At 38.8% G+C, this 24,514-nt stretch overlaps 3 protein-coding genes across 3 annotated transcripts; 2 read left to right on the top strand and 1 right to left on the bottom strand.

Annotated features, from left to right (window-relative positions):
- Positions 1–215: 215 nt before the first annotated feature.
- Positions 216–2,928, bottom strand: LOC130724068 (adenosylhomocysteinase). Its single transcript, XM_057575237.1, has 2 exons — positions 2,127–2,928; positions 216–1,327 (listed from the first exon to the last, which is right to left on the bottom strand). The coding sequence occupies exons 1-2, from the start codon at positions 2,835–2,837 to the stop codon at positions 581–583; spliced, it is 1,458 nt and encodes a 485-aa protein (XP_057431220.1). The 5' UTR covers positions 2,838–2,928; the 3' UTR covers positions 216–580.
- Positions 2,929–7,362: 4,434 nt separating this feature from the next.
- On the top strand, positions 7,363–8,097 carry LOC130724824 (uncharacterized). The gene has a single exon (XM_057576097.1). The coding sequence runs from the start codon at positions 7,363–7,365 to the stop codon at positions 8,095–8,097; it is 735 nt and encodes a 244-aa protein (XP_057432080.1).
- A 9,052-nt stretch (positions 8,098–17,149) lies between these two features.
- LOC130724823 (uncharacterized) lies at positions 17,150–18,715 on the top strand. The gene has a single exon (XM_057576096.1). It carries the CDS (start codon positions 17,150–17,152, stop codon positions 18,713–18,715), a length of 1,566 nt encoding a protein of 521 aa, XP_057432079.1.
- The last annotated feature ends 5,799 nt before the right edge of the window (positions 18,716–24,514 follow it).

The raw sequence follows: 24,514 nt of genomic DNA, 5'->3' as shown, positions 1-24,514 counted from the left end.
AACTTTGGTCTTAAGTTTCAGTTTAGTTTTAGGTGAGCTTAGTTTACCAACCATTCTGCAAACGTCGGTGTACTAGCAAACATAAATTGTGAGACTTCATGTTTATAGTGACCTAATAAAAGCTTATATCCCTGTTGATATGTTAGAAGTCAGACAGGTGTGTTTTCCGCAAAAACAGAACCAATCAAGCAGAGTTTTAGAAACTGGATGACAGATACGAAGTAAAACATCTTTTCTCCATTCATTCTTATTTTGATTCATCTATCAATAATGGGCAAACACGCATGTATTATAACTGCTAAATCATAAACCTGCACAGCCACACCCAAAGCCTTATTCTAAAACAAATTTGGTCTCATTGCAGAGAGACCAAGAGGTTTGTTTTCCTTCCCTTACCCTTCAACCCAATGGAACTAAGATTCTACAAAAAATCAAAGAAATTGCCAAATCTACCCACACAAATCTGAAAACTATAATGAGAAAAAATCAAAAAATGGAAGTGAAACAATGAAGCCGATCGACGAAATCGTTTATTCCTTAGAAGCTTAATTAATATCATCATTATCCCTTGATCATCATCTTAGTACCTGTAGTGAGCAGGCTTGTATGGACCCTCAATAGGTATACTGATGTAGTCTGACTGATCTTTCCTAAGCTTGGTGAGCCTTGCTCCAAGCTTGCCAAGATGAAGAGCAGCCACTTTCTCATCAAGGTGCTTCGGCAAAACATACACCTTCTTCTCATATTTCCCAGAACCCTTCTCCTTCCACAGCTCAAGCTGAGCAATGACCTGATTTGTGAAGGAGCAGGACATCACAAAACTAGGGTGCCCTGTGGCACACCCCAAGTTCATCAACCGACCCTCCGCCAAGACAATGATACCTGAGTTGGTATCAGGGAAGACCCACCGGTCAGTTTGAGGCTTGATCGTGATGCGCTTCACACCGGGGTATGTCTCGAGGCCGTGCATGTCGATCTCATTGTCAAAGTGGCCAATGTTGCTAATGATGGCGTTGTTCTTCATCTTCCTCATGTGGTCTACCATGATGATGTCCTTGTTACCAGTGGTGGTAACGAAGATGTCAGCCTCAGAAACAGCATCCTCCAAGGTTTGGACTTGGAGGCCTTCCATGAGAGCTTGAAGAGCACAAATGGGGTCAATCTCAGTGACAATCACACGAGCACCAGCCTGCTTCAAGGCAGCAGCACAACCCTTGCCAACATCTCCATAACCAGCGACAACAGCAACCTTACCGGCGATCATGACATCAGTGGCCCTCATCAGACCATCGGGGAGTGAGTGACGACACCCGTACAAGTTATCAAACTGTTACATCACACAACATTGTTAGACCACACCACACCACATCAACAAACAGATTTGAATTATAATAACTAGATAGCAACCTAATTGTTGTTCTCCAATAACTTCTAGTTGATAATTATTCCCTAACAATTAACATACATCGTAAAACACATAATTAACTTTTAAAGATTTTTTTTTGGTACAAATTAACTTTTACAGATGCTAACGAGTCAGTGACTTAAGGATAAGTAAGAAATCAAAAGTAGAAACTTTTTCATTTGAAATCAAAAGTATTTGTAACATTTTCCTTTCCCATGGGATCCATACAAGTTATGAGGGACAACTATAAATAAAAGTAAAATAAACTCATAAAGAATGATAAAAAATTGGACTGTTTTAAAAAAGACAAGAACATTCATTTTATTTCTCACTAACAATTAACAACAACATAAATCTGATCATGGAAGCACTATAATAATACTAACAAGTATTTGTGGAAATTAGTCAAAGAATAAAATAAACAAAATACAATATTTAATATATCAATATAAAAAATATTATATACTGACTAGTAAGCAAGTAACATGGTTTAATTAATTAATACCCAACACTAACAAATCATGGGTCGACCAAACTTCAGAATTGTTCAATTTAACTAGATCGAACATCAACATAGCATTTGACAAAAAAAAACATCAACATAGCATAGCCAAAACACATGATATATCTGAATTTAACCAAAGATTCAAAACAGAAACAGGAAATTATTAGATTCAGATCCAAAAGAAAGGAAAAATAAACATAAGGAAAAGGAAATTACCTTGCTCTTGGTGACAGAGTCATTGACATTGATAGCGGGGAACAAGAGGGTACCATTAGCCTGCATCTGGTAAAGCCTCTTGACACCGGTGGTGGTCTCTTCCGAAACACCGACGAGCCTCTCCTTCATCTTGCGGTACCTGTGAGGATCGGTCTTCAACCCGTCCCTGATGATGGTAAGCACGATCTGGAACTCAGCATTGTCAGTGGAAGCCGGATCAGGAAACGTCCCATCCTTCTCATACACCTCCTCAGCCTTAACACCCTCATGGATGAGTAGCGTGGCATCACCGCCGTCGTCGACGATAAGGTCAGGTCCCCCGGAGGGACCCCAATCGAGTGCCCGCTCAGTGCACCACCAGTACTCCTGCAGAGTCTCTCCCTTCCACGCGAAGACCGCAGCGCTGTCGCGAGCGATCGCGGCAGCAGCGTGGTCCTGCGTGGAGAAGATATTGCAGGAGCACCAGCGGACCTCAGCGCCGAGGGCGGTGAGGGTCTCAATGAGGACGGCAGTCTGGATGGTCATGTGGAGGGAGCCCGTGATCTTGGCGCCCTTGAAGGGCTGAGAGGGACCGAACTCGGTTCGGCAGGAGATGAGACCGGGCATTTCGACCTCGGCGAGGTCGATCTCGAGGCGTCCGAAGTCGGCCTGGGTCATGTCCTTGACCTTGTATTCACGGCCGGACGTGGTTTTCTCTACCACCAACGCCATTTTTGGTTATGATGAGAGAAATGAGATCACAAGAATGATGAGCAAGAGAGCGAGAGAGAAGGGTGGAAGTTAGAGTATGTGTGTTTGTTAGAGGTGCGGGAATGTATATATAGGTTTGAATGAAGGAAATGGATGGTGTGGATTTTCTGTTTTGGTTGGAATGAATCTTACAGCGCTCCGTTTTCCTTGAAACACAAATCAAGCTTATGTAAGACTGACTCTCACTCTCTCTCCGGGATCCACCACACTAGTGACATTTACCAGAAAATTTTATTAACACCCAACCTCATGAATAAAAGAACAAGAAAAATAAGAAAAATAAGAGATATAATGAGATTAAAGTTATGTATTTTGGTTGTTGTCTCTGATTTGATCATAATAAAAAAATGAATAATCTTTTATTCACACCTCTAAGATGAGTGGAAAGAGGTGGAGGAGGAGAGAGATATGAAGAAAAGAGAGAAAAAGTAAAGATTTAATAGATGATTTAATTGATAGAGAAGAGAAAAATAGATAAAAAAAAAAAAATAAAGGTGTCAAAAGATGTGAAAGGTATGAATGAATCATAATTCTAAAAATATACTTATATCTTAGTAAGTTTTTGATGATAATAAAAAGGTGATTGCTATGGTACCTTAACTCAAATCAAGGTATGGTACCCAAAATGAGATAATTTAATAATAAAGAAGTATGTACAAGTTATAATTTTGATGTTATTTTATCGTAGTGATGCAACGTTTCATTCTTTGAGACATGTGATTTGTAGGTTGTGTTTTTTTAGGCTTTGTTCATCCGTCAATCATGGTCATTTTGCGCGCAACTTAACCATCATCGTTCATCTCTATAGCTAAACCATTTTTCATTAAAAAAACAAATTTCGTGAGATGAAATTAATTGAAAAATAAAATGAAATGCAAAAATGTAAAATTTACCTACAAAAATATAATAATTATCTATTAAATTACTCAACGCGGGTACCATACCCAAAATATTTTATGGGTACCACAGAATTTACTTAATAAAAAATAGTTATATCTATTGAATTTAATAGTGGACTGAAATGAGTGATTTGGGTCAAGAAAATTGAATTCAGGCTTGATCTTCACTTGCGATAATAACTACTCTGCAAGAGTACTGAATTGCTCTGTGGGTTCAATGCCAGTTTAATTTAATTATTCCTACAGTAGAACTCTTGATTAAGGTTTATTTGGTAACAATTTTAGAAATGAGAAAGAAAATTAAACGATTGTAAAGAAAAGTACTTATGAGAGAAAAGTAATCGAGTAGTGATTTCGTTGATTCACGTTATGCTCCTATAAATTCTAAGTAATTCATAAACAAACTTATTTCTTTCTACATTTGCTTTGTCGCTATCGTCTGTAGAACCAAAAGTCGAACGTCGCTCAGTAGTCCTAGTCGCATTGTTTATCATCAAAACGTCACATGATGTCCAATAGCGATCGTGGTGGAACAGTAATGCAGATGGTACGTGCCCTCGTAACATTGTATATCTACGATCAACTCATATTGATCTCATCATAACACCATTGCGATCGTAACTTAATTTGTTTAGTGATATGTAATTGATTTGGTAACTTATCACATAGTTCGCAATTTTTCTTAGTTCAAACTTCATTTTAAGTTACAAGTTTTATTACACATAGATTACCAATCTAAAACAAGGACCTTCCCAGCCTTCCACCAAAGCCACAACACTTCCTGTATCACCATCTCTGCTCACAGAGAGATAAGCAGATTAGCCAGCTGAAAGGTAAAGAGAAGAACTGTCTACTCAATTACAATTAACTAACTGCCTGAGCGAATTGTCGATCGCGTCGGTGGCTTGCCCGTGGGTTGTGGTATTTGACGGGACATTGGCCTCCCTCCCGCTACGGCTCGTTGGGATAGGGGACCCTTTCTTCTAGATAAGGGAAAGGGGAGTAGTGGAAAAAAAAGAGCTGGATCATGCTTCATCTCAGAGGGAGTATAACCAGTGACTTGACTTCGAAAGCATGGACCTACAGATCCGGGAGCTGAAACATGAGTGTATGTGTTAAGCATATAGCTAGCAATCCTTCTGAGCCAGGATCAAACTCTTCTTTTGAGTATGATTGGACCCTGCTTCTTCTGGTGTAGGCGCAGGTTCCTTTTTCCTAAATGGAAGTAAGTTTTGTGTGGTAACAAAATGTCAGTTACAAGTTACAAGTGTTATGTCTAACCAATACCACATTTAATGTAACATCAATGTTCTAAGGAATGTTAATAATCACTCTATGAAGAAATTCATGCATGAAACACATTGTTTCAATTTTTTATAAGAAAATTTTTGTAATAATTGGGAGGGTTTTTCATGATTTATTCAATTGGATTGTTTTGCGACATTAGTTTCCAGGTCACATAGATCACATAGATCACTTCCCTTCATGTAATTAATCATAATTGTATGGTCTTGGAGATAAATTTTAAGAAATACCATTATTGTAAGAAAAGTGTGGAAAAACATATAGAAGTTTAATAATTTCTAGCAAAGATGTTATCAATTAGCGTATGTTTCTATTAGAGTTGAATGTGTATCATCTTTGTGTGTGTGTTCAGATTTAAGTTTGAAGAATAGAGTTGGAGGATGTGTTGTGTAAATTTTTCTAGATTGTTTGATACAAAATGAAAACTAAGGTGGGTGGTGGGAAAGGGGGGTAATGGTGTTTGGAGATTGGATTTGGTTTGGAGAAGGGAATTAGGGTGTTAACACCAAAATTTCCTAGTTTGGAAATTGATAATTAAGATATGGTGTACATGGATGCATGGTATGGTTTAGTGGATTTTTTATCATGTTGCCAAATTATTATGGACCACGTATGTGTGTCGAAATATTAAGACTTGTCATTGGTCGAAATCTTATGTCACATTGGAAAGGCAATAGAGAAAATGTGGTTGAGAGCTTTACGACCAATATGTTCTTCGACCAGTCTTTGAGAGATCCATGATATTTATTGATCAAATATAATTTTGAGGATCATAGAAAGAAGATTGGTTACTGGTATTGTCATTTGGAAGTTGCATCTCAACATTGATTTGTTAGAAGTGGTGTTTCAAGTTTCATTTTCCAATCATGGTCATTTCTCGACCAAGCCTTATGGATACTATTTTTCGACCAGAAGATAAAATATATATTCGACCATTCATCCATGTTTTCCATGGTCGAAGTCATTGGAAGATGATTAGGAATAATCTTTGAATTGGCAAAGTCAAGGAAACTGTTATATTAAGACTTGCATGATATCAAGTGGAAAATGGTCACGTTGGAAATTAAATGCTCAAGAAATATTAAGACCAAGATATCTGAAGATGGCGGTTAGCAAAATGGAAGCTAGTGGAAGTTATTAGTGGCTATTGAAGTGGAGTAGTGGAAAATGTGGCAGTTACTTACTGAAGATGCAACATGGAGAGTGGCTTGGAAAATGGAAGGGGCTGCAAGTTATTATGTTTGTACTTATGCCAAGTGTATGGCTCTAGTGTAGGGAGTTATTTTCTAAGATTTAATCTCTACCGTAGGATCTAGTGACAGTTTCATTTCTTATTCTATAATTAGCAAATCTGATTGTAAAATTACTCAGACTCACACAATTACTCAAAACTCTCCATGGATGCCTTCAAGTCTCATGTGACATATGACTACAAAGAGACTAAGAGTGTGCTGTGATTCTCACCTTTAATTTTCAATGCAATTTCATTTCCTTTGCCATTTTGATTTCCTTTTACTTTCTGTTCTTCTTTTTTTTTTTCCTTTCAATCTTTTACCTTTCCCTTTTGTTCATACCGTTCTTCACAAAAACCCAGCCTTGACATTTAAAACGTCTTCACTAAAAAACCCAGAAAGGACTCTGAATCCGGTCCTTAAATTGTTTTTGGATTCTGTTTGTTTACCAAAATTCAGCGTAAACAAATTGTCACGCCCAGTGGGACCATTTTAGTGAAAACTAAGTTTTAAAGTGTCATTTGTATTTGGTCCTGAATCTGTATTCAATATTTAATTCCACATATTGGTTTGTAGAATTCAAGACCAAATTATCAAGGACCATCGTGACTTCATTTTTGGTCTGTGCACATCAACGTGATTCAAGTTTATGCCAAGATTGAATCTTTGAATTATTGAACGCCAAAACACTAGTGCTCTTGTTTGTGTTTGAGAATTTTCTCAAATGTCAATATCAGTCCAAGATATAATGCCTCTTATGCTGGAAATTACGGACAAACTTCTTCAATGGTGAACCAAGTTGATTCAGTTTTTCCTCATCTAGAAATTGGTTCAAGCCAAAGGTATGTTCCAAATTCACAACATGGAATGCCATTAGAATTCATGGCTGGTCTTGGTAGTGCCCAGATGATTTTTACGGACCCTTTAATGACAAATGTTTCTCCTAGAAGCCAAGCTTTGGCATTTGGGCAAGTAGCAAATCAAAATGGTCAAGAACATATAGAGTTCAGCACATTGGGAATGAACATGCCTTTGATTTAAAGTGGTTCAATGAATTTATTTCCTTCAAATTCAACCACTGATATTGATTTACAATCAATTAGGCAACAAATTGATGAGAGTAAGTATAACATGGTGAACATGTTGACACAACATATGTCAACTATGATTAATTCTCTCATTCAAAATACTCAACACTTGGCTCAACAACTAGGTCGAATTGCTGATGTTTTTGGAGCACCACCTTTGGACCAAACGTTCCAACAAGTTCCCGATTATGGTCAAAATGTTCCTCAAAATTTGGTTCAGAATGAAGTTCAGAATTGTGGTCAAAATGGACAAGAAAACATAGTCCAAAATCAGCCACAAAATTTTGACCATAATTTAGACAATGTTATGTTGGTCAATCGAAACCAAAATGATATTTGGGGGCCACAAAATGTGGCTAATGCTGTCGAACAAGTTCTAAATCATCATGGTTTCAATGTTGGAGATGCCAATCGCCCAAGTTTCACGTCTCCGTTTTCTGAAGTAGTTATTCAAGCAGAACTCCCAAAGGGATGGAAGGTTCCAAAAGTTACTAAATTTTCAGGAGACACAGGTGAGTCAACTGTTGAACATATTGCAAGGTACCGACTTGAAATTGGTGATCTTGCTAACAATGAACAGTTGAAAATGAAATATTTTCCAAGTTCCTTGACGAAAAATGCTTTCACATGGTTTACTACTCTACCTCCTAATTCGATCCATAATTGGAATGAATTGGAGATGGCTTTTCATGAGTAATTCTTTAGAGGAGAAACCAAAGTGACATTAATGGACTTGGTTAATGTTAAGAGACAATCGAATGAGTCAATAGATGACTACTTAATTCGATTTAGGCATATGAAAGCTAGATGTTCTACTCATGTGCTTGAATTCGAATTAGTAAAAATGGCTATTGGGGGCCTAGACTATTCGATTAAAAAGAATTTGGTTAATGATGAGTTCATAGATATGTGTAAGACCCAAGTTTTTAAGTTTAGAATAAGTGAATAAAATTCTTATTCACGAATAGGTTTGATTGATCGTGAAGGGAAACCTGAACAAGAGTTTATTGAATGGAATAAATTTATGAAGGAGAAAGTTCAGGAAAAGTCTAAGGATGGTATCAAAATCGATAAAGGTTATAGCACGATTGATATACGCTTAAACCTAGGGCAAGAACACTAGTAAATAGCTAATTTACACTTAAAGACACGATGGAAATTAATTCAAAAAAATCTTCAGAGAAATGTTAGAACTTCTCTTGTTCGTCTATAAACAAGCGTTTCGATGCGAAACCCTAGAATGTACGAACGTCCGATTCCAATCCTCGGAGGTTTGCTGAAACTAAAACCCTGATAGTTCAAGAAACCTAAAATCAACCGACGATGAAGACTTTTTCTATTCGGAGCTTCAAATGAAGATTCCACACGCGTACACCCATTTCTCTTGATGTTTCCAATCTTTCTTCAGAAGGAGGTTTTCTCTTCCGACATTCACTGCAAAAAGTAGTTTTTCGGGTAAAATAGATTTACACCGACTTTGAATCGTTTACCTTAATTCCAAGAAACCTCTTTTGAGTTTTGGAATTCTGTCGCCAAAACCTATCTTAGAATTCACGGAGAATGAAGCCGGAAAAATCGGAATCGCGAAATTTTCATTTTTCCGCATTTTCCAAAACCTATAAATAGCAAGAAAATGAGAAAAATTGCAAAACTTACCCATTTTCTTCCCTTGAACCCGCGAGCATAGGAGAAGGAGGAGGAGAAGAAGATTTTCGTCATTTCTTGCCCGATTGCTGCACAGTTCGTTGCTACTTGAAGACTACGAGGTATAGATACTATCCCTCACTTCTGATCGTCAATTCTATCGTTTTCTTCTATGTCTTTCTGTGCTCAAAGTTTGGAGCTTTTTGTAAAACTGTCCAAATAGCTTGATTTTAGTGTCTAAACATCTTCCCTACGTGCCCAAGAGTACTTCTAGCGGATTACAGTTTGCTGAATGTCGCCGAAATGCCGCCGGAATTCATTTCTATAGGAAATACCCATTTTTGGGCAAAGATTCATCCTTTAAGCTGAAAACTATCGACTTAGCTTAGTGCTAGTAGGATTAGTCGTCATAAACGTCGTAGTTGACGTCCCCATCCAATTTTTTTTTCGAAATTTCAATTTTAAAATTCTGAGCTAAAAATATTGACCAAAATACCCCTGCGACAGTTTTCGATCCGATAATTTTTCCGAGTTTAGATTCACCTTAGTTACGACTAATAATAACCTAGGAACCAAGTTTGATCGAAGAAAAGTCGGCGCACACAATTGTTGTGTGTGGCCGTGAGCTACCCTAGGGGAGGAAGAAAATTTCTTTTTCGAAAACTTGTCCGATTTCGTTAGATTATCGTACCTCGGAGTATATGCTACTTCGTGTAACCTTAGTGAGTATTGATTGCTGAGTTTCTGACTGATTATGATGGAATTCTGTGGTTTTTGCTCTAAAGGTTCTTTTGAGGAATTTCCCGAAGAACAAGGCGTGGATTGTGAAGCAGCGTTTGAAGAGAACCCTGGAGGAGCTACAGGTGAGGGCTACTCACTGAACTATTAGCTAATGCTTTAGGTGTCGACGCATTCGACGTGATTTACTGTGTATGCACTTGTTTGTGTTTGACTGGGAAAATGTTTTCTGAGGCTTCGGCTGACAATGATGATTATTCATCTATTGACTGTTTTTGAGTTTGAATCACATGCTATGTGCTAAATGGTTAATCTAGGATGTGTGATATCTGCTATATATGCTAAGTGCTACGTGGTTAATCTAGGATGTGTTGATACATGAGCTACGATTGTTGGATTGTGCTAATTTAACTATGTTATTACACATATGTCTGTGGTACTGGAGAGTGAGGATAGCGGGCAGGTCATGCCAAATTTTTATGAGATTTTGAGAAAGTTTGACGGGACGAACGGAGTTCGGGCCTTGTTATGGTTTTAGTGGATCGAGACATTCTCTGGGAATTACTTGGGATTATGGGATCTTTGAAATTCATAGGAATTACGATAAGACTAAATGGAAACTATTTTTACAAGGAAAACTCATAAGATATTAAACAACCTCTAAACCTTTAAATAAAGATAAAAATCTCGGATGCAAGCTTAGGATTGAAGTTTAGTTTTGGAAAATGAGAAGTGTCGTCGAAACCAAGTTTTAGGGAAATGGTAAGTTCGGAGTATGTTGATACTCCTTCGCTCTCTGAGCAGTTTGTTTAGCCATCCAAGGGATGAGCTGAGAAGCTTCACTGAGGCGTGAGACCTCGTGAAAAGCATGGATCTTCACTGAGGCGTGAGACCTCGTGAACAGCATGAAACTTCACTGAAGCGTGAGACTTCGTGCAAGTGTGTAAATTCACTGAGGCGTGAGACCTCGTGAAAGCATAAAACTTCACTGGAGCGTGAGACTTCGTGATTGTATAAGACTTCACTGAAGTGTGAGACTTCGTGAAAGCATTGATGACTCGAAGAGTTATCGTGAGTGATTGCACTCTTTTTATGATTAATTGTATTTTGTCGCAGAATCGACATTTACCTTAGGGTATTCCTTATAGAGACAGTAAGTTAGTTAGAACACGTGGCGACGTGTCGAGTGAGGTCGAAGACGTTGCTTGGCTAATCACTTTGCATTCATGCACTCATTTTGAGGTTAATACACGGCGGAATACCGGACCTCGGTGGATTCCAAAATGGTCATAAGACCCGGATTTCCATATAAGAACACTGCGGTGATTCTTAGTAGCAGACGGAAATGGCAGACCTTCGGGTTCACTGCTGATCTGACTACACTTTGTGTGGTATAAGAGACACGCGAGCGGAAATGGTCCCACCGTTGCTGGTGCTAGGGCTGACTCGTTGATGTCCATCCTTCCGGAATGCATCTTGTCAACCAGCATTGCATTTCATGCAACATGCACACTGACTTAGTTGCTGAGTGTGATTGATACTTGTTAATCCTATTTGATGCATGCTAATTGTTATTATCGTCTTTTATATTCATTGTGAAATATACAACTCTAGGATGTTATTTCTAACTTATAAGCCTAAGTGGCTACTCCTTATCTTTACCTATTGGATTTATTATTTACGTAATTCTTGGAGTTGACCCTCGCGTCTTCTGTGTGTGCTTTGGCGGACTACGCCCTTTTATCAGATGTCCATGGCGGACTGGTTCACGATGGTTCACCCTTCGGGGGAAACTAGGTTGGATTGCTTGATCAGGAGGACTACGGTTCATGGGTGGTCGACCCCGCAGGCCACCGAGCGACTTACTCGGGACAGGATTAGTGTAGGAGTAGAGTCATAGCTCTGACCGTCATGTTTATTTGGGGACAGGGTAGTTTCATGCCGATAGTTTTTGTGTGGTTTCTCTACGGAAATCCCAGAGAGTTGGTTGGACTAGGGGGTCTTGTTTTAGGCCGTTTGGGCTGACTTATTCTCATTTTGAGGGACAGTGTTGCGGACACTTGACCTTCCTTTTGGATTGTACATTTTGCCTATGGGCGTTACTTTCTGTTACTTTCCGTCGCTGGAGGTTACTCGTGACGAGGTTCGCTACTTACAGCGGGGGCTGTAATTATTACTGTATATTAGTTCTGTTATCTTTTGCTGTTGAGTTTCATTTCTTTCAGTTTTAATTTTATTATCAAAAAAAATTCACGTTTTTTCCGCTTTAAGTTTCTTTTTGGTTACTAAAGTGACGCCATCGAAATCGGGGTGTTACAATATGACTCAATTGGCTCATAAGGTTAGAAGAATAGAGAAACTAAGGCTTGAGAAATACAAGCCTGAAAAAGTTTTTCAAGGAGAAGAAAGTTCTTGCATAAGAGCCACTCAAAATCCTGAAATTGGTCAAGATGAGATTGATCAATCTGATGAGGATAGTGGTAGTGATGAAAATGAGGTGAATATGGCTGAATTTAAGCCAAAGTCTCCCTATACTTATGAAGGTGAGAGTAAGAGAAAATTTCCAGCAAACTCCTTTGAAGGATTGAAGACTACAAGTGACTATCAGAAGGTTATGGTGAAAACGAGCCAGAATTTGCTAAGGACCTCAAAACCAAAAGGGATTGGCTGAAGCATGAGCACCTTGATTTGAATTTCGGCCTATGTGGCCGAAAATGAAATTAAATGGTTTCTAAAGCCATAGAAGAGATGGTTTTCGAAGCCATGAAAAAAAAAATTGTGTTGACAGATCACTTAACCATTGGGTCGAAAACTATTGAGATCAAAGATTGGTCAGATTACATGCTAAATTATCAAGACAGTAGACCAAATGATGGTCGAAAAATGGTTGTTTTTGGACCAAGCACGCCCGTCGAATTTTGCACCAGTGATGTCTGAAGGATTAGTTATCTCGACCAAGAGTTTTGTGAGTTTGATCTCCTGATTGAGTATGTGCATGAATGATATATATTGCCAATTCATCTTTGAGAGGTTTGGATACGTTAATGTTTATTTTTGGCAATAGATCACTCACATGGTCATGTAAAGGCCTCACCATGGATTGAATTTGGTTTTAAAATAAAATGGCCAGACAGTCTTGGTCAATTTTGGTGATTTTACTCAAAATGTTATTCCTCTCACTTCCTTCGAGAAACAACATTTTGGGGGGCCTCTGTTAACACCAAAATTTCCTAGTTTGGAAATTGATAATTAAGATATGGTGTACATGGATGCATGGTATGGTTTAGTGGATTTTTTATCATGTTGCCAAATTATTATGGACCACGTCTGTGTGTCGAAATATTAAGACTTGTCATTGGTCGAAATCTTATGCCACATTGGAAAGGCAATAGAGAAAATGTGGTTGAGAGCTTTACGACCAATATGTTCTTCGACCAGTCTTTGAGAGATCCATGATATTTATTGATCAAATATAATTTTGAGGATCATAGAAAGAAGATTGGTTACTGGTATTGTCATTTGGAAGTTGCATCTCAACATTGATTTGTTAGAAGTGGTGTTTCAAGTTTCATTTTCCGATCATGGTCATTTCTCAACCAAGCCTTATGGATACTATTTTTCGACCAGAAGATAAAATATATATTCGACCATTCATCCATGTTTTCCATGGTCGAAGTCATTGGAAGATGATTAGGAATAATCTTTGAATTGGCAAAGTCAAGGAAACTGTTATATTAAGACTTGCATGATATCAAGTGGAAAATGGTCACGTTGGAAATTAAATGCTCAAGAAATATTAAGACCAAGATATCTGAAGATGGCGGTTAGCAAAATGGAAGCTAGTGGAAGTTATTAGTGGCTATTGAAGTGGAGTAGTGGAAAATGTGGCAGTTACTTACTGAAGATGCAACATGGAGAGTGGCTTGGAAAATGGAAGGGGCTGCAAGTTATTATGTTTGTACTTATGCCAAGTGTATGGCTCTAGTGTAGGGAGTTATTTTCTAAGATTTAATCTCTACGTAGGATCTAGTGGCAGTTTCATTTCTTATTCTATAAGTAGCAAATCTGATTGTAAAATTACTCAGACTCACACAATTACTCAAAACTCTCCATGGATGCCTTTACTTTATGTTTTTTTTTTTCCTTTCAATCTTTTACCTTTCCCTTTTGTTCATACCGTTTTTCACAAAAACCCAGCCTTGACATTTAAAACGTCTTCACTAAAAAACCCAGAAATGACTCCGAATCCGGTCCTTAAATTGTTTTTGGATTCTGTTTGTTTACCAAAATTCCGCGTAAACACAGGGTAAAAATTAAAATAAAGCCCAAAAGGAAGTTAATGATACGGGGTGTTGGAAAGCTTATGCTTCAGTGGGATATATTTCAGCATGGTTAGCTTCTGCATCTTGAAAGGATCAGAGCTGATGAAAAGAATCAGAACTTCTCCATCTTTGCAACAGAATTTTGGAACCTGGATAATACGTTCTAAACCTTGTTTTGGTCAAATGTTGTACTTCCAAAAATTTAAGTGTTTGGATGGGAAGCTTATCTTGTTGGTTGCAGACAAGATATAAATTTCGAGTTGATGAGTTGTTTTGAAAAAGAAATAATGTTTTATGTCCCCTGTGTAATTATAGTCATGAATCTTGTTCTTAATTTTTTTTTTTTCTATTGTTCAATTTATCAATCTATTTATGAGCGTTGTTTTAATAGACTTGGGGTCTACACGACACTCCTCATGCTAAATGCAGCCATGCAGGGTTAACTTTTCACACTTTGTTGTGCTCTTATATGATAAGATCCCGAAGAAAGTTTTGTCAGTTGTTTGGTTTGTGATCATCTAGTTTATTTGGGGTCTCTGAAATGATATTATTCTGTAAGCTTGTCTTTTGTAATGGTAATATGCATTGCATCTATTCTGGAAAAAAAGTTAAGAATTTAGTTTGTTTTTGTCTTAGGTTTAGAGTTAGAGGTTTTAATCTTCCTTTATTTATTAATGGTGTAGACATCCTCTTTTACACTATTTTACATTGTTTTGATACACTCTTAATGATTTTTTTGGCTTACAAAGAAATAAACTATTTGAAATCTTACCTAAACAAACATGCTAAATGCCCAAAAATAAATAATTAGTTTCTACATCTAATTTGTTTCATGCCCAAACTTTAGTTTTTCATAATATAGATAAAAGGACTAAAATGGTGATGTGAAAATAAAATTTTCCAATCCAATAGAATAATTAAATAGAAATGAGATATACCTTGGTTGTTCTCATTAATATTTGTGTAATGACTGAAATGAGCAAATTAGAATCTCTCCAAGGTATCTTCTATGACTCCTTCACCGCCCTTGGGAAATTGAAGGCCATATAAGAGGCCAGGCAAAGCAATTGCAAAGGTTCGTTTGGTAATTCGAAAAACAACTGTATCCTTTGTGAGAGGCCATTGAAATTTGTCCACGCAACAAACGGTGGTAAGAATGTTAGAAATGAACAGGCTTGATCGTGATGAAATCACTTTCCTTAAAGTATTTCAAGCACTCTCTGAATTTTGTCTTAGAGTTTGGATGCAAGAATACTCAGGATAATCAGTCTTGATTCGAGTTTGCACAAGACTAATGAAAACTCGAAATGAAGCGAAGTGGTTTTCTGGAAAATCAGAAGATATAATTGTATGATTGAATTCTGAACATGCACTATATTTATAGGTCAAACAGAACAATTTATAAGGTTGCGACCCTTCATAAATTATGTCTCTTACCAACAGATATGTGAACAGTTGCGACCCTTCGTGAACAGTTGCAAAATTCAAAATCAAAACCAAAACTGAGCAAAACCAACGGACGTTACGGCAACCGCGTTGCCGTTGCCGTTGTTGCGTCGTGCTCAAGTGTCGTGCCGTCTACAAGCCGCCACTAGCGCCTCTACGCCCACGCCGGTGTCGCCGTGGTGTGAGTGGAACATGTCACATAAAAGTTTGGGACCACTAAACCATGCACATGTGACACTATATCCTCTCTTTGTCCCTTTGTTGAATGGTTGGCATTTAATGATATATAAATGCTTTGAAAAGTTGCTCAACTTTCTATGTGGGACTTGTTTCAAATCCATTCAATGCAAAATCAACACACTTGTCATTTTGGAACACTATGTAATTATTACTACTTGAGTAATTATTACAACAAAGAATGGGGCAACTAACATGCATAATAAGGTTTATGCAGAAGCGTCCCAAAGCTCAATAATAATTTTAAACTTTGTTGGACATCATAGTTCAGCAAAACGAGTGCACTCACTTGAAAATGAAAAAGTTCAATAACTCTTTCCCTAGTCATGAGTGGCTTATTATTTGGTAACATGGCTTTGAATCTGTAAAATCAAAACAAAAAAACTAACAAGTTAGGCTTTTGGATTTTTGGTTGATGTAAACTATGTATAAAGTAAATTCTTCTTAAAATATTTTACTAATAGCATCAATGAATTTTCTTTCGGATATACGAGGGCAAAGTTCATGTAGCTAGATTGCATGCCCATTAGAATAGTGCATATCCGATCCTTAATCAACAAAAAATTTGGGGCTAACCAATGGAGTTTTGAGTATATGTGAGTATGCACTGAGAAAGTGAATGAGTCTTAGGAAAAATGAAGTATTACTTTCACACTCCAATTTAAGAGATATAAAAAGAAGTGGGGGCTACAGCTAGTGTTGTGACGTGAAAAGAAAAGAGGGATATAAAGAATAAAATTGTGAAATTTTGATAAAAAAATAAAATAAAGTAAACTGGAATATATCGGTAGGGCAGGAAAAATTTGTAGAGATTAAAGAGAAAGAGAAAGAAAACACAGTACCGGATCAAAGTTGTGAGAGATGAGAATGGAGGAGAGTAAATGTTATACAGATTATATGGATTGAGATCTTCTCTCAGTGCTTGATCATCCAGCCAAACTAAATCAGCATACTCAAAATTTTAAACTAAGCATCATTCAGTTTTGTAAATAAAAAATCTCAGTCCAAAATAAAAAAATCAATGGTTGAGAACTTGCTGGACAAAGGCTTGGCTGCGGAGGATCCAAGTTCGAATTACATAGTGTGGAATGAGATGGAGGTGCATGAGAATTTATATTGAAACAATCTAATCTTTGTTAATGTGATCCAAATGAATAGTTCAAAAAATTTAACTTACAAACTATTTAACAACATTAAAACATTTCATTCATGCTATTATTTTTCTATCTCTCTTACTCTATTATATTTTATTTTTTATTTTTCTCTCTTCTCTTATTATTTTTTTTTATTTTTTTATTTTTCTCTTCTCTTATTACTTATTAGTATTCCACATGAGCGATAATTAACTGGATGGAGTGCGAGATGGAAACCCTGGCCTCCAACCCCCCAGATGGAGGCGGTGGCATGCCAAATGTGGCGCAGCCGCGAGAGGAGGCAACAAGACCATCACGACCTTCCTTTAGAGACAAGCTTATGGGCGGGGCTAAGGCGGCAGACCCGAAGGAGAGGGTAGATTTATTTAAGCAAGGCAAGATGAAGGTGGAGTTTCTATACGAGGCCAAGAGACTACCCAGGATTGTAGTGGACAAGTCAGTGATAGAGGATATGTGTGCGCCTTGGAAGGAGGCACTAGTGGTGTGTCTGCTAGGCAAAAGGCTAGGGTTCAGAGTCATGAAGAGCAAACTGGCTTATACATGGAGGCTCTCAGGAGACTTTGAGTTGTTAGACGTGGGAAATGGGTTCTTCATGGTCAAGTTTGATATGGAGGAGGACAGGAACAAGGTTATAGGCGGTGGCCCGTGGATGATCTTTGACCACTACCTAGCGGTGGCTACCTGGAGTCCTGAGTTCATTTCTCCTGCTGCAAGGGTGAAGAAAACGTTGGCGTGGATCCGTATCCCGGGACTGAATGTGGCGTTCTATGATGAAAGTTTTCTGATGTCTGTGGCCCAAGTCATTGGGAAACCAGTACGAGTGGACATGAACACGCTGAGAGGGGATCGAGGTCGTTTTGCTAGAATATGTGTGGAATTAGATCTTACAAAACCAGTTTATGGTAAAATCATGATTGAAGATTTCTGGTATAACATAGAGTATGAGGGACTCCACATCATCTGCACTAAGTGTGGATGCTATGGGCATAGAAGTAGAGAGTGCACTACTCCAGTGGTAATGGAAGAGACAGTAGGAGTCCAGACGATGGAGAGCGAGCAGACAGAAGGAGGAATCGCCGGAGTTGCTCATCCGGGAAACGCCGTCAGAGAGGGTATGGAGACAAGCACAACCGACATCAGAAAAGATATTGAAACGGTTAATCTTGCAGTTATGGGAACCCCGGAAATCGTGGAAAGTAGTAATGGGGATTCCATGGATTCTATGAATCCCAAAGAGAGTGGGCCAACACAGAAAAAGTCAGAGTTAAAACTGAAACCGCCAGAAGAGATTTTTGGTGAGTGGATGGTGGTATCTAGGAAGAAAAAGAAACAACCGAAACAATTGCCGCAAAAAGGGGGATCCAAAGATTCCATGGGCAAAGCCATTAATGCTCATCATGGCCAGCAAAAAGCAAAACCTAATCATGCGGCTATGAAAATCAATGAGAAGAAGTCAGCGCCTCCAACTTTTCAACCTAAAAGTGTGGAAGGCCTCAAATTTGGTATGGGAAGTGGGCCGCAATCAGAGCCAACCGTGGACAATAAGAAGAGACGGGCACGTGGAGATGAATGGGAGAAAGTAGTGCAGGACATGAGGAGGAAGGAAATAAAAATGGGGCCCACTAGTGCATCTAAGTTTGTATTTGGGGATGCAAGCGGAAATGATAAGAAGGTGAAGGACCAAAGCGTCAGTGCCAACGACGGTGTCGACGTTAGCAACAAAGATGCTCCAGGCTCAAGCAGGTCTGCAGGAATCCAAATTAATGAATCCTAGACACATTACTGGTCTCTTCGGAGCCAAAGGGATCATATCCCTGTATTTCAATCAGTGTTTAATGATTGGGTTTGAAGATTTTAGTATCGTGTCTTGGAACATTAGGGGTGCTATGCATGAGGTGGGTAAACTATATGTTAAGGATATGGTGCACCACAAGAAATCAGATATTTGCATTATTGTAGAACCAAGATGCAAATTTGCCAAAGTAAAACATTTCTGGCATTCTTTGAGTTTCTCTCCAATTTTCCTGGAAGAGGCAGTGGGATTTAAAGGTGGAATTTGGGTGTTGAAGAATGATAAAACAACGGTGGCCACTCGGTTATTAAAACAACACAGTCAAGCTATAACGTTTGAATTATGGAGAGATAATTACTCTTGGGTGTGCTCAGCAATATACGCCGCTCCTATACCTTCTCAGCGTGAGGATCTGTGGTGCCATTTATCTGAGACGAGAAGAATAATTACCCAGTCATGGCTATTGACTGGAGATTTCAATGAGGTGCTGCTTCCGTCTGAAGTTCGTGGAGGGGAGTTCTATGGGTCAAGGGCGGCTAAATTTGCAGGTATGATGGAGGACTGTAGATTGGTTGATCTTGGCTTGGTAGGTGGCACCTTCACATGGTTCCGGAAACATAATAACAGGTTGATACTATCAAAAAATTTAGACAGAGCAGTTGGGGATATAGACTGGAGAGTTGCTTTCCCAGAAGGCTTTGTGGAATGTTTGAGTAGAGTCCACTCAGATCACTGCCCGTTGCTCATCAGATGTGGAAACAACCACCAAAGGGTAGGTTCTCGGCCATTTAAATTCATGGCGGCTTGGGCAGAACACCCAGAATATCAGGCGATTGTTGAAAATGCGTGGCGAAACACTGAGGAGGAGATCCAAACTAAACTCCATAGGGTGCGTCAAGAGTCGATTGTGTTCAATGAACAGGTTTTTGGCGACATCTATCGGAGGAAGAGAAGAGTGGAAGCACGTCTCATGGGGGTGCAGAGAAAATTAAGTGTTCAAATCTCCTCTGATCTAGTGCAATTTGAAGCGCAATTACAGTGTGAGTACAGGAATATTATGAAGCAGGAAGAATTGTTGTGGTTTCAGAAAGCTAGAGATAACCGAGTCCGGCTTGGAGATCGAAATACCTCTTATTTTCATACTCAGGCGGTTATTAGAGGAAAGAGGAAGAAAATCCACCGACTTAAACTCCTCTCTGGTGAGTGGAGTGAGGACCCTCAGGTTTTGGAAACTGAAGCTCAAAACTATTTCCAGAATCTCTTTGCTGCAGACCCTAGTTGGACGGCATCCCCTTTCCCGCATGTAACCTTTCCTCAGCTATCCAGAGCGGCGTGTGATCACTTGGAGGGTTCCGTGGACAAAGAGGAGGTGAGAAGGGCATTGATGTCAATGAAATCGTATACAGCGCCGGGTTCGGATGGTTTTCAACCTTTCTTCTACAAAAAGTATTGGCATAAGGTGGGTGATGACATATGGCAAATGGTGAAGCAGGCTTTTGAATCAGGTTCAGTAAATACTGATCTCATGGAGACCACAGTGGTTCTTATCCCCAAGATAGATAACCCTTCTAATATCCGAGAATTCCGCCCCATCAGCCTGTGCAATGTGACCTACAAGCTAATTACAAAGGTGCTGGTGAGTCGAGTTCGACCCTTCCTTGACATGATTGTAGGCCCAATGCAAAATAGTTTTTTACCAGGGAGAGGTACCATGGACAATGCCTTTGTGGCTCAAGAAGTAATCCATTACATGAGTAAGTCCACCTCAAGGAAAGGAAGCTTGGCTTTTAAAATTGATTTGGAAAAGGCGTATGATAGTGTGTCATGGGCTTTCCTTCAGGAAACCCTAGTGCTCTTTAATTTCCCGGATAAAATAGTGGATTTAATTATGTGTTGCATTAGTTCCTCAGAGATATCTCTTCTTTGGAATGGTAAGCGTTTACCCCAGTTTAAGCCAGGAAGAGGGCTTAGGCAGGGGGATCCAATATCCCCGTACCTGTTTGTGTTAGTCATGGAACGCTTATCAGTCCAAATTCAGAGCTTGGTGGACACTGGAGCGTGGAAGCCAGTGAGGGTGTCTCAGGGTGGTCATCCGATATCACATTTATTCTTCGCGGATGATGTCCTCCTCTTCTGTCAGGCCACTGTGGATCAGGTTAATCTGGTTGCAGACACTTTGCAGAAGTTTTGTGGCAGCTCGGGGTTGAAAATAAATCTCCAAAAATCAAAAGCCATTACCTCCAAGGGGGTTAGGCCGGAGATCAGAGAGGAGATTTTGGGGATTGCTCCAATTCCGTTTGTTCGAAACTTGGGGAGGTATCTTGGATTCCCCCTCAAGGGTGGTAATATGCGTAAGGCAGATGTGAATTTCCTCCTTGACAAGGTACAAAGAAAGTTATCTTCTTGGAAGTGTAGTATGCTTAATCTCGCAGGGAGAAGGTGTTTGGTGCAGTCAGTTATGGCGGCAATTCCAACTTACTTGATGCAAGTTTTTTGGCTTCCTAGATCAACTATCTTGGAGCTGAATAGGGCTATGAGAAAATTCATGTGGTCAAAGAACAAAGGTGGTAGGGGTTGGCATTTGGTGAACTGGAATATTGTAACTGAGGAGAAAGAGCATGGTGGGCTTGGGATTCGTGACATGGAACATGCAAATTCAGCCCTGCTAGGTAAGGCAGTGTGGAGCTTGCTAGAAAAACCTGGGAAATTGTGGGTTCGTGTTATGACGGAGAAATACCTAGCCCATACGCCGTTGATGCAGGTTCAACAGGTTCAAAACGCCTCCCCGGTTTGGAAAGGGATTTTAAAAGCGCGTGATAGATTGAGAGAGGGCTTCAATTTCAGAATGGGGAATAGAGCAACGTCACTGTGGTATGTGGATTGGAGTGGTTTGGGGAAGTTAGCGAACCTTGTACCGTTTGTGAACATTGCAGATACTCAACTTGTTTTGAGAGATCTAGTTAGGAACGGTCAATGGGTGTTAGATCAGGTCTATACCCCCTTGCCTGACCAGGCTTTGCTTAGGCTTCAGAAGGTTAAGCCTCAGGTGATCGAGAGCCAACGGGACGGCTGGGTCTGGGAACCAGGGATTACAGGTCGATATACTGTTAAAGAGGCTTATGAATGGCTAAATGCAAGCCATAGAGACAGGTCTGGTGGGCGAAAGTTTGGTTGGATTTGGAAGCTGGAAGCTCCTGAAAAAGTGCGCCTTTTCATTTGGCAAGCAATGCATGAGGCGCTGCCAACCAATAATCACCGTTTTAGTTGTCATATTTCAGCGTCTGCAGCGTGTGGGGGGTGCTCTAGCCAGGTGGAAGATGTTGCTCACTGTCTGAGAGGGTGCCCGCATGCTATGGAGATTTGGATTCGTTTAGGAGCTTACTCCTGGCGCGGTTTCACGCAAGTTAATACAGGGAGGTGGATTGAAACTTTGTCGCGGGGTGTGCATGGAACCTTGTTTTTAGCAACGCTTTGGGGAATTTGGAAGTGGCGAAATTCTAGAACGTTTGATGATGCTCCTTGGTCAGTTCAAGAGGCTCTTAGGAGAGTCCGGCATGATTATGAGGAGTTTAGGAGGTGCAGGAGGGGCGGAGCAGTTGCTGAGGAAGGTGAATTTGCCACTTTCAGGTGGGAGTGTCCACCGCCAGGAATGATGAAGCTCAACACGGATGGGAGCTACCGAGACATGGAAGATAGTATGGGAACTGGTGGAGTGCTGCGCGATGAGCATGGCCATTGGGTGTGCGGTTTCTCCTCTCGGGTGCGTGGTGGGAATGCGTTCCTAGCAGAGGCCATGGCTATGCGGAATGGATTGAACTTGACCTGGAATAGAGGTATTCGTAAGCTGATTTGTGAGTGTGACTGCAAGGCACTGTTGGAAGCCATTAGAAACCAAGATACCATAAGGTTCGTAGAAGATCTGCAGCAAATTGTGATGTTGCTGGAAAGGAATTGGAGGGTGGAGGTCAGGTACACCCCTAGGCAGTGCAACATGCCAGCTGACTTCCTGGCTAATTATTTTTCGTCGCCGGCGCCATTAACGGTCATGGAGATGGCTTCCCCGGATGTGCAGACTTTGCTCCTGCGGGATTTAGTCGGTTTTAGCTAGTTTGTTGTCTTTGTTTAGTTTTCCGATGTATCGAAAAAGTATTCCACATGAGCAATAGATGTCATGTATTGAATACGAGTGTGAGCTGTAGTTATTTTATAACTAATTTTAATTTTTTTTAATAATTATACATTAAATGTATACATCAATGTTTTTATGTAAATGAATTAATTAATATAAATAATCAAGGATTGTCATGACCAAACTTAAAGACATTATTCAATAAAATATTTATATTAACTACAGGTTTAATTTTCCAAATTTATGTAAATGTAAATTGTCAAAAAGTAACTTCCATTATTTGACTTTTAAAAGTTTTAAATAAATTATTAATGACATATTTGTAAAAGCATTTCAGATATTCTTGATTGAAAAATAATTTGTAATATGATGATTAAATATATATTATTATGCAATGTACTCTCTTCGTTTCAATATAAGAGTTCAGAAAGAGAAGAAACACGCATATTAAGAAATGCAATTAATATTATTAACTTTTAAAAATATATTATTTGTTTTCCTAATTTTTTCCTTAAAGTGTATTTCTATCTCTCTTCATTTATTGTTCTAAGAGAAAATTTCTTCATAATATAGTATATATTTGACTTTGATATTATAATTGGAAAAGAAAAAAAAAAGTCAAAATAGGATAAGTAGAAGAGAAAGTGGTATAAATTTGGCGGGTTAACGGTCAAATTAGTTCATTAGTTTATAAGGGAGTTTGATTTTAGTCTATCTAAGAAAAAATGTACTTTAATGACGGTAAAAAACCGCCAATAACTATAAAAACGACTGTCACTAAACGTCATTTTTTTTCCTCATATGACGAAAATCAATTTCGCTTACAAACTCAATACTAATGTAACCATTAACCATTTAACCCTATAAATTACTCCATTCATTTCATAATAACTAGAAAAAAATTATTTCACAATAACTTCTCACTTAAAATCCTAATAGAGCATTAATTGATGTTTTTATCTAGAGAAAGACAAAAATACATTTAAAGAGTAAAATAGGAAAAGAAATGAAATGTTTCAAAAAATTAACAATATTAATTACATTTGTTAATATATGTATCTTCTCTTTAGTTATTTTGAAACGGAAGAAATATAAAAGTATCAAACTTAGAGCATCTCCAATGGGGGTTGTTTAAATCCAGTTAGCAACTTAAGCAACGTTGCTTATTTTGAAGCACCACTGGAGCAACATGACGTGGCAGTTGGGTTGCTTAAATTTAAGCAACGGTTGCTTATTTTCTCTATCCTTACTTTTTGACTAAAAAATCATATTTTCTCTTTCATTCATCTACTTGTATAGTGTCATTACCTTGAAATAATATAAATATAAGAGGTATAATGGGACCCAACTAAAAGTAAACTAAGCAACCGTGGTTGGAGCGAATTCTGCTTGGGTTGCTTAAATCCTATGTGTCAGTCTGAACCCACCGAAATAGTTTTTAAGCAACCCAACTAGCAAGCATTGGAGATGCTCCTATGCAGAAATGGATTTGGATCCTCTCCATCCAGCTTCTCTCCATCCTCTCTCCATCCAAATCTGAGTCATTGATTTTAAAATTTAAAGGCTTGAATCAATTTAAAAAGAGAGAAAAAAAATGAATTGTATTTGAAGGCTTGAATCAATTTAAAAAGAGAGAGAAAATATGAATTAAT

This window comes from Lotus japonicus, chromosome 6, assembly GCF_012489685.1.
Source record: "Lotus japonicus ecotype B-129 chromosome 6, LjGifu_v1.2".
Taxonomy (NCBI): domain Eukaryota; kingdom Viridiplantae; phylum Streptophyta; class Magnoliopsida; order Fabales; family Fabaceae; genus Lotus; species Lotus japonicus.
This window is presented reverse-complemented; position numbering and strand designations above follow the sequence as displayed.

Excerpts from the sequence above, each read along its gene's own strand:
- LOC130724068 (XM_057575237.1), bottom strand. The coding sequence starts at position 2,837 with ATGGCGTTGGTGGTAGAGAAAACCACGTCCGGCCGTGAATACAAGGTC. Across the intron at positions 1,328-2,126 it reads ACTCTGTCACCAAGAGCAAG|TTTGATAACTTGTACGGGTG; the intron begins GTAATTTCCTTT and ends GTGATGTAACAG.
- LOC130724824 (XM_057576097.1), top strand. The coding sequence starts at position 7,363 with ATGAATTTATTTCCTTCAAATTCAACCACTGATATTGATTTACAATCA.
- LOC130724823 (XM_057576096.1), top strand. The coding sequence starts at position 17,150 with ATGGAAACCCTGGCCTCCAACCCCCCAGATGGAGGCGGTGGCATGCCA.